The 10747-nt window shown below is 42.5% G+C and overlaps 1 protein-coding gene across 1 annotated transcript; it reads right to left on the bottom strand.

Annotated features, from left to right (window-relative positions):
• Positions 1-9805: 9805 nt before the first annotated feature.
• Positions 9806-10513, bottom strand: LOC119821268 (glutathione S-transferase P-like). Its single transcript, XM_038340204.1, is given in 1 exon segment — positions 9806-10513. A coding segment is annotated over 1 exon segment (633 nt). The 5' UTR covers positions 10485-10513; the 3' UTR covers positions 9806-9851.
• Between the last annotated feature and the right edge of the window lie 234 nt (positions 10514-10747).

The raw sequence follows: 10747 nt of genomic DNA on the forward strand, positions 1-10747 counted from the left end.
TATAGCTCCATAAAATGGGCACTGAGATACAGAAATGTGAACAAATTCCTAAAGTCATACAGCTAGCAGAAGAAAACCAGATTTCCCCTGTAGGTTAGACACATGGTCAAACCCACGGCTCTACACTACAGGGATAGACAGCCCCTCTTGTTGTCTTGACTCTGGCTCTTGCCAAGTTCCTTCTATTTTCCTGAGTGCACACTGCCTAGAAGATGCAACTAACCATAACAGGTTCACAGTGTCATATTTATTTTTGCTGAGACGAATTGTATCCCTGTAAACTATGGAGCCAAAATAAAATCTTTCTCTCTTAAGTTGCTTCTTTTTTGGTATTTCATCTTCAATAATGAGTTAAATAATGGATACAACTAACATTATTATATATATAATATATGGTATATTATATATAATTATATATACATCAAATATATTTGGGTAAGATACTCCCTGTTGAACAAAGTCGAACTGAGTATTCCAGGAGAGAAGGCATAGCCCACAGGTTACACAGTGAAGGAAGAAGTAAGCAAGGACAAGGTTAGGGCATGGAAGGGATGGAGGCAAGCAGGGTATCAGATAGCATGGAATGAGGGAAGCAGTCAGTGTAGACAATACAGAAAAACCAGGCTCCTCAGTGAATGGCTTGAGGAGGAAGAGCCAGTCTATTTGCCTCTCTCTATGTAATTCCTCTAGTCATCCCATCTGTGCCATCGCTGGGTGCATAGAAGCCAGGAGGAAAATCCTCCAGCTAAGTTCTCTCTACTGGGATATGTTCATTTGGTCATGCACAGATGATCTGAAAGAGAGAAAATAAATTAAAGGAAAGATAAAATTTGCTCTGTTCTAGAAATGTGAAGAATTAAAAAAATGTGTGCACACACAGAGAGTACATGCTTTATCAGTCTTCTTAAGGTCCCTGCTGTGCCCTTTAAACTACTTTTCTGACCCTTCTTTCCATGTGAAGAGCGAGCATATGCACCTTTTATCCCCAAAGACAAGGTCCCAACCTTCCCAGTTTATATTCTAGTTATCTAGTACAATATTTAGCACATAGAAGACTGAAAATTCTGGATGAAGAAACGAACAGAACACATATAGTTAAAGATATCATACACATGGAAAGCAAAGAATAATCCTGTTATGAATATCTACTGCAATAACTTTAATTTTCAATTCCATATCATGTGCCTAGTTAATGTCCCGATCCTCTTGTTTGCCCTGAATCCCATAGCTGGCAAATCGCAAAAGCTATGTTGACATCCAGATTGTCACTCCAAAATGAGGAGCACCCTAAACACATATGCACAACTGGTCTATGAACAGCTAGAAATTGTTTATTCTTATAATTTTATGGGAAAAAAAATCACATAAACTCAGAGCAGATCCTGTCAGTTAGAAAAATACCAACTGATAAATTTATCTCTGATTATATCAACTGATGACAGAAGAAAGATACTTGAACAAATAAGTCCCAGAAACGTCTGATCACTGCCCAAGAGAACAGTGAGAACTTTTCTTTATTTAAATGCCAAAATTCTGGGAGCAGTGGCTCTCCTAAAGTTGCCTAGGAGGGACAGGCCTGGTGTGGAAGGGAGAGGCTCTTAGCCCCCACAACTAAACTGTGAGAGGACTTGGATGTTGGTCAGCAGCTTCTGTGCCATGGATTGTCCTTTGTTGCTGCTGATTTCTGTCTTCCCAAACCATCTCCAAAGCTATCCCTATAAATCTCTTACAATTAAAATACCTTTAATATGCTACTGACACAGGGTTTCAAAATTCCCAGGAAGTCACTAGTTAAAGTCTAATTTCATAGCTGTGGTGCAACATTTTTAAATGGGTTGTCTATCTTATATAAAATAGCACTGCTTATGTTGACTTAAATAAACCACACACACACACACACACACACACACACACACACACACACACACCTAGAAAACAAAACCAAGCCTCTCCTAAGCCTGGGTCTCATGTATCACAGGCTGGTTTTGAACTCACTATGTAGCTGAAGAAGATGTCAAACATCTGGTTCTTTCACCTCTGCCTTGAAGGTTTCGGGTCTTTCAGACACATGCCATCACACATAATTTATGTAGGGCTAGGAGCCTAATCCCAGGCCTCCTGCATGTTAGGCAATCCCGCACCACCTGAGCTATGTCACTGCATCCCGCTTCCGGAATTTTATGTTTGATAGAGAATTCTTACCTGCCACAGTCACGGAGGCAAAACTACCACCAAACTCTTACAATTTATAAGCAGAATTATAAGCATTTGGGGAAATAAATTCCTATAAGTTTAAGACAGACTGTGGCAGTCATGAGGGGCTACTTCACAACAAAAATCACATGAAAGATTTTATCCATCACCTTTCATGATAAATCTACCTGAGGAAATTGAAAGAGGTCTGTGTGAGAACTGGGGACCGGGGGTTAATTGTTACTGCGCTGCTCTTTGACAATGCTATCCCACCTGGCGCCCCCCACCAGATGCTGCCTAAGCAGACTGTCACACGTGAACAAAGAACCTCAATTTGCACAAGAGCCACTGTCACACGGTATTAATAAAGTCCCTCCTTGTTGTCTCAATAATGAGCTGTCAGGTGGCTTGCTTTGATTAAAAACAACAAACTTCCTGGTAGAAATAGACTTGTTTCGTGTGACATTCAGTCCTTCCCCCTGGGATGGGATCCTGGGAGCTTCAGGGTCTCCTGTAACATTATGGTGGTTCATTGAGCGAAGGGTTTAGTGCTCCAGCCTGGCCATGGAGCTAGGCTGGCGAGCCAGGGAGCCACAGTAGTCGGCCCATCTCTCCTTTCCCTGCGTTGGCACTGCAAGCCAGTGTCAGCACACCTACCTTTATCTTTCACATGACTTCTGGTGGCCGACTTCAAGTCCTTTTGCTAGAGTGCAGAGGACTTTACCAACTAGCCCATCTACCCAGCCCTCCAATACTGAAGTCTTTAAGAGCCCCTCCTCCAGTAGCATGAATCCACGGCCTGTGCCAAACAAAAGTCTTCATCATGCCGTGTTATAAATAGATTATTATTTATCAAGATCCTATTTCTATCCCCCATGGGTGCCTTCTCTTTCTTTCTTTCGATCAGTGCCCTTCGTTGCCCCTGGGGCAGGACACGGGCTTCTGCAGCCCATTGCCTCTGAATCTTCCACTCGAATCCAATTATCTGGCCCCCAGCAGGCCTGTCAGTGTCCTGACAACTGCACGCTGCACGCAGGCCCGGCTGTCAGAGGTGAGAGACTGCAAGGCTGCCTTCAATTCCTCCCCCATTCCCGCTAAGCCACAGAAGGAAGGAGGTGCGCACAGTACATTGAAGGGAGTTGGTTAGGGATGCCAGGGAGGTCAAAGCCGATGTGGAAGAAAAGGCTGAGGTGAAAATTAGAAAAAGGAAAAGTGCCAATACCATCCAGACAGGTGCCGCCGCTTTCCCACGCAGAACAGCAAGATTCTACTCCCAGCTCGGGCTCAGCCTTTGTGGGAGACGGAGCACACACTCAGACTGATTTTAATTGAGATCAATTTAACAAGTGCCATCTTCCACAAAGTCCTCCAATTGATTGAAAACCAAAGGAAGCTCTTCTAAGTGGCCCCAGGTTTCTCTGTTGTTCCCCTACCCCTCCCCAAAGCAATGATTATCTGAACTTTGGGAGATTGTGTGCTAGAAGAAACATCATTTATTCCTGGCCTATCTCAACACAGGCTTTAAAATGGTGAGTATTTGAGCTGAATTTTTTGTGATCCCCTGATTCCAATTATTTGTCAACAAGCAAGTACTTATTAGTGGCCTAGAATTGCAAATGGTCCCTAATATCTGCCTGATGTATTGACAGCAACCCTCCAATCTCAAGGATTCATTGTGGGACGCTTAGGGCCAACACTCAGGTGAGCGGCTGCCTGCATCTCCTGAGGGGCACTTGCTGTGAGGAGTTCCAGTTTCAGGAATGGACTTGAAAATAATGTGCAGCACGTGAGAGAAGTCCTGAGTTAACAGTTGTGGTTGAAATGGGCACAGTCATGTCGAGGTCCCCCGTGCCTCAGCCCCATAGGAGTGGCACAGAGGGATGAACGGCAAAGCCTTCTTTGGGTCCAATTGCCAGTGCTAACACTGAGTACAAAATATGTCTGCTGTAGCTTTCTACCCCCCCCAGATCTTGTTTATAGCCTGAGACTGCTCCCCTACCGAGACTGCTCCAATCAAGATGAACTCTGTCTCCTTGTTCAGCTGTGTATAGTAAACACACCGAGCTTTCAGGGTACTGTGGCTTCTCCATAGGAGTGCCCAAATCATCTAATTCCAGCCTTACTGTAACGTGTCTTTGTGTCTATCTTTACTTTATTACCACGCTGCCCCAGTTGGATCAGTTCCTGGAGCCATTCAGAATACAGCAGGAAGTGGTCTTCTGCGTCATAACGGTGACCTGATGGATATCATTACAGCCAGAAAGAAACACACAAGACTTGCTTAGCGTTTACCAAATCGTATTGAAGACCCGCCACCACACACAGAGTGGACCCAGGCCACCCTAATAACAAAACTGCAAAACAAATGATGGCTTAATTGCAGGCAGAATAAAACCTTCTGATGAGAGAAAACACACAGTTCAGACAATTTTCCCTGTGATGGGAAGCAGTTCTTCATATCAAGGCCATGATAAGAAGAATATTTCTACTTGAATGTACTGTGGTGGTGGGTTTAAAATTTATAATTCAGAGGGATTCCTTTTTATTAAGGGTCCTACAAAATGAAATCCTGTCACATTGAAAAAAGTCTGGTGTGGGAGGTCCTTCTGTCTCTGTGTCACTTTTATTGGTTAATGAATAAAGAAACTGCCTTGGCCTGTTGATAAGGCAGAACTTAGGTTGGCCGGGGTGGGGGTGGGGAGCTGTACTGGATGCTGGAAGGAGGAAGGCGGAGTTAGAGAGCTGCCATGAAGTTGCTGGAGATAGGCGTGCTGAAACTTTGCTGGTAGGCCACAACCTAGTGGTGATACACAGATGGGTTGAATTAAGATGCAAGAGTTAGCCAATAAGCAGCTAGAGCTTCTAATGGGCCAAGCAGTGATTTGATTAATGCCGTTTCTGTGTGAATATTTCGGGGCTGAGCATCTGGGAATCAACAAGCAGCTTTCTCCAACAAAAGTCAAAGCCTTTCTTCTCTAGAATGTTCCCGATAATACAATACTAGAATTTCAGTGCTATCAAATAGTCACTCAAATTAAATGAAATTAATTGAGATAATATAGGCAATTAAAAAATGTTGTCTGTGATATTCAGAAATGTATGTGTGTATCATGTCCATGCATGTCAGAAATATTGCTTATATTATTGAGGTTGTATACAAAGAGGACTTTGAATTTGTTCAAACTTTTGAATTCTCTGTGAACTCTTTTCAAAGCCATCACATTCTCCTTAGCAAGATTTACAAAATGCTATCTACAAAGAACAATGCAGATGACAAACCCTTCCTATGACATTGAATTTGATTTTTAGAAAATGATGTCATTCCAATAGGAGAGCAGCAAAAGAGTCCCCACCGGCCCAGCCACAAATTGTCCTGTCAGAAGACAGTTTCTTTGGTGGTTCCATGCCTAAGCCTCAAGGCAGCTCCAACAGAGGAGCTGCCAGAGCCTGGACTAATGGTGGCCTTGGTGGGTAAATAGGCAGTGTCCTCAGCAACCACATTAAAATCTGATCCTGTTTGGCCGTGCAGACCCAGAAGGTTGGATAATCACAATACTTCCTTTATAAGATCTTAAAACTTTGTTCTTATTGGTGATGAATATGGAACATATCAGCAACTCTAAACTCACCACAACTAACAAAATATTAATAATAAGCCCTCAGTGCATGCATTTCATGTTGGTGAAGACAATGGGCATTTTTATTAATTGGCATATCAAAAATGGAGAAAAATAGAACTAACTCTTTCTATTCCAAATTTAAGTAGTCTTGGTTGTTCAACAGGTCAGGTCCAATGAACATATAAACATTTTAAAGGGTTTACTAAATACATAACTAGGTATCACCTTAAATACTTTTAGACAAGAAGAGATCATTGACATAATAATAATAATAATAATAATAATAATAATAATAATATCACAGTGCTAGGATGTCCCCACAGGAACAGACCTCTGGACATGAAGCTTCCAAAGCCTTTGCCCTTTTATTCTAGTCCCTACTCCTCAGGCCTTCTTTCCTTAGTAATATGACTTCCTAGGGACTGCTTCCTACATGAAAGAAAACTCTGAGAAACCAGTAAACCAGTAAGAAGAGTCCGCCCAGATTCTCTCTTGCCATTTTTTTTTAAAAGTTTATAATTATCATTTTGGTGCTGGATAGTAGAATCATTATTCATCAATTGTCAAAAAAAAATTGAAAACTTTTCATACAAAAGTTTGTTATATTGTTGTGTTATGTTTTACTCTGTTGGCTCTTTAGTCTTTTGACTTTTTGGGTTTTTTTTTTTTTTTTGTATCCCACCACCCAGCTCCCAAATAAATCACACATGAAGGCTAATTCTTAGTTATGAATGCCTGGCCTTAACTTGGCTTGTTTCTTGCCAGCTTTTCTTAAATTATCCCATCTATCTTTGGCCTTGGGGCTGTTATCTTTCCCTATCCCTGTATACCTTTTCTTCCCTTCTTACTCCGTGTCTGACTGTGTAACTGGATGGCTGGTTGGCTGGCCCCCGAAGTCCTCCTCCTTCTTCTCTGGTTCCTTGATTGCCTTCTTCCAGATTTCTTCTCATAGTTATCCTCTCTGCCTGACAACCCTGCCTATTCCTCTCTCCTGCTTCGCTATTGGTCGTTCAGCTCTTTATTAGACCCTCAGGTGTTTTAGACAGGCACAGTAACACAGCTTCACAGAGTTAAACAAATGCAGCATAAACAAAAGCAGCACTCCTTAAAATATTATTCTATAACACGAAATGTTATTACTTAGGGGTTTGCAATGTGGCTTAGAGGATGGGATGCTTGCTGTCAATCTGGATGTCCTGAGTTTGATCCCTGGAATCTAGATGGTGGGAGGACCATCACCTCTGACCTATATGTATGTATGCTATAATCACATACTCCTACCCCCTTATACACACTAAACAAATAGATGCATTCTTTATTAAAATTTAAAAGGCCCTCATTAAACCAAAAAGAACTACTTATAATTATAGTAATTTATTTTTACTTATAAAATGTGTGTGCCTCAGCCTATGATATAGGTCAGCTTAAGTTTCACAAAGAATTGGACAGACTTGATTTTAACCTAAGAGCCACAAAGTGTTACAAATAACTAAGTAAACTGTTGTATTTTAAAAATAATAATTCACCATGAAAGATGCCACAGAATAGAGCATCATGCCTAAATGAGTTTGTATAACCTGAATTTTTCCTTGTTATCAGATGAACTCAATTCCTGTTACTGGGAATGCAATGTGTATGTGTATATCATAATAGGCACCCAGCAGTACCTGGGTTTATATCTGTATTGTGGTGTATTTTTAAATCATGACATGGGGGCAATTTTTAAACAAAGAAGTATTTTATTTTAAAATTTCTCTGAAACATTATCATATGCCCTGCTGTGGTTTGAATCTGAAATTTCCCTGGGCTTGTGCTGTAGATGCTCCTCCAGGTTTGGTACTCTTTTGAAAGCTGCAGAACCTTTAGGCTGTGGGTCCCTAGCTAGTAAAAGTACCTTAGTAGAAGTGATCTTTGAAAATAACACCTGCCTCTGGCTCAAACCTGCTCTCTGCACGGTGGTCAGTCATCATGTAAGGATCTTCCTACAGGCTCAAAGTGGTGGTGTGGGATTATTCCCCTCTGTATGCTGTGAATACCATTGGTTAATAAAGAAATGCCTTGGGACTGTGCAGAGCAGAACTTAGCTAGACAGGGAAAACTAAACTGAACGCTGGGAAAAAGCAGAGCGGATTAGAGAGAAGCCAAGTAGCCCCGCTAGAGACAGACGCTAGGACCTTTATCTGGTAAGCCACGTGGTGACCACAGATTATTAGAAATGGGTTAAATTAAGATATAAATGTTAGCCAATAAGAAACTATAGATTAAGGGCCAAGCAGTGTTTTAAATAATATAGTTGATGTGTGATTATTGTGGGTCTGAGCTGCTAAGCAGTCCGCAACTAACAAGCAGCCTCCTTACAATAAAGTGGCTTTATGGCTTCATGCCCAAGGATCGGTAATTAATTTAATTAATTTTAATCATTAATTAATTGACTTAATAGATGAAAAATTAATATTGTGAGCATGACCATCCTGCCAAAAAGCAATCTACAGATTCAATATAACCCCATCAAAATCTAGCACTATTCTTCATGGAAATAGAAGAAAAAATTCTTAAAATTCATATGAAAGCACAGAAGATTCTGGACAGCCACAGGAACCCTGAGCAAAAAGAATCGTGCTGGGAGTACCACTCTCAACATCAAGCAATCCTAGAGAGCCATAGAGCTGAAGGCACCGCAGTACCGGCATGGCATTTTGAGATTCCATATCATGCTAGTCAGAATGGCTGCCATCAAAAAGTTAAACACAAACAAATTCTGGTGGGGATCTGCACTGTTGGGGAGACTGTGAATTGGGCAGCCACTCTGAAAGTCAATGTGATGGCTTCTCAAAAAGAAAGAAGCAGAACCAGCATGTGCCCCAGCTGTACCACTCTTGAATATTTACCCAATTCTGCCATAGAGATACCGCCCCATTCTGTTCACACACACACACACACAGACACACACTGGATAGCTAGGGAGTGGACCCAGCCTACATGTCCCTCAACTGATGAAGGGTTATGAATGGATATTAAAAATGTGGTATATATGCACAATTTGGGTTCCACTCCAGCACTAAAAAATAAAGTGATGCAGGAACGTGGATGGTGTTAGCTGCTGTGTGCTGAGTGAGGTTACCCCGGGCCCAGAAGGACAAACTCCCTGCAGTATGCTCTCTCTCATATGCAGATCTTAGCTTCAGTGGTTTGAATTCTGTGTTTAAGTTGGACTGAATGGCCTTGGAATCCGAGAAATAAGAAGACAGCCATAAGAAGTGGGGTTGGGGAGAGAGATGGAGTGACCCTGAAATATATGATATGAAATCAGAAAAGGAAGAGTAGGGGTATGTAAGTTTAAATGAGGGTGGATTGAAAGGTACAGAAAAGATGGGAGTTGGAGGGAATGTCAGTACAAACCAAGAAAGCTACTACTTTGTAAATTTACTAAAAGGTTTTATATATATATATATATATATATATATATATATATATATATATATATATATATATATAAAATGGCTTGAATTGAGGTTAGCTACTTAAGTAGATAACATTGCTCCCAGAAGCATAAGTTTCTAAATGAAAACCCCACTGCCAGGTATCTCTTAGGGGCTCCACCAAACAATATTGTCTACTGCTGTTGCTTTCAGTTTCCCATCAGAACTAGATGCTCAAGTCACCACACACTTTGAATACAGAAACCAAGCTGGCACTGAGCTGAAAGCCCCCACTGCCAAGTCCCCTGCTGGCTAGTGTCCACAGTAGCAGAAAAGTGCCAAACAAGGTGTGAGGGCGGGAAAATTCATCAGTGGTCCTACCCACCTGTGGGCATGAGTGCCACAGTACTGTCCCACCAGGCAGGATATGCCCGCTGGTGCACAGTGGCAAGACTCATCTGTGGATCATTGGAAGCTTTATTCTTAGATCTGAGGCCCAACCCATGGGAGGGAATTACATATTTGGTAAGATTTGCATTATCAAAAATTTTTTTTCTGTCTTACAAACTTTATTAGTGCTGGGGAAAGGAGGACAGGCAGCTCTGGTCTCTCCTGGACATTACTGCTTGCCGTTGCCATTGATGGGACGGTTCACATGGTCAGGGGAGGACAGGAAGGCCTTGATCTTGGGCCGGGAACTGAGGCGTGCCACATAGGCATTGAGTAGGGGGAAGTTGTCCAGGCAGCCAGGGGCCAGGACCTGGTGGATCAGCAGCAGATCTAGCAAGTTGTAATCGGCGAAGGAGATCTGGTCACCCACAATGAAGGCTTTGCCTCCTTGGTTCTGGGACAGCAGGGTCTCGAAAGGTTTCAGGTGTCCAGGCAGGGCCTTCACATAGTCATCCTTCCCTTCCTCATATTTGGTGTAGATGAGAGTGATGTATTTCAGGCGAAGGTCTTCCACCCCGTCATTCACCATATCCACCAGGGCAGCCTCCTTCTGATCTTTCCCATAAAGCCCATGGGATCGGCCCAGGTGCCTCTAGATGGCATTAGATTGGTACAGGGTAAGGTCTCCATCCTGAAACTTGGGGAGCTGCCCATACAGACAGGAGGACTTGAGCAAGCCTTTCATCCAAGTATCTATGGACACCACCTCCTCCTTCCAGCTCTGGTCCTGGTCAGCCAGTAGCATGCGCATGGCCTCACAGCGCCCTCGAACTGGGAAGTAGACAATGGTGTACGGCGGCATGGCTGCTGCGCTGCGGCGTAGACGAATTCCGAGCTCGCATTATCAAAATTTTGCCTATGGCTGGGATAATGCAGACCGTAGGGCAATCAGGTACTGCTGATGTTTTACAAAGTGGAAATTTTTGTTTATGTTTATACCAGCAGACAAATGCTACTCCCATCCCAGGTCCTAGCTGCTTCTTTTTGCAGTTAGCAACAGTGAGTGTAGAGACTCATGACTGGTTGACGCACGGAGAATTAAGTGCCTGCTAAGTGTTCCGCCCT

The sequence above is a fragment of the Arvicola amphibius genome, chromosome 8, assembly GCF_903992535.2.
Source record: "Arvicola amphibius chromosome 8, mArvAmp1.2, whole genome shotgun sequence".
NCBI classification, from domain to species: Eukaryota; Metazoa; Chordata; class Mammalia; order Rodentia; family Cricetidae; genus Arvicola; species Arvicola amphibius.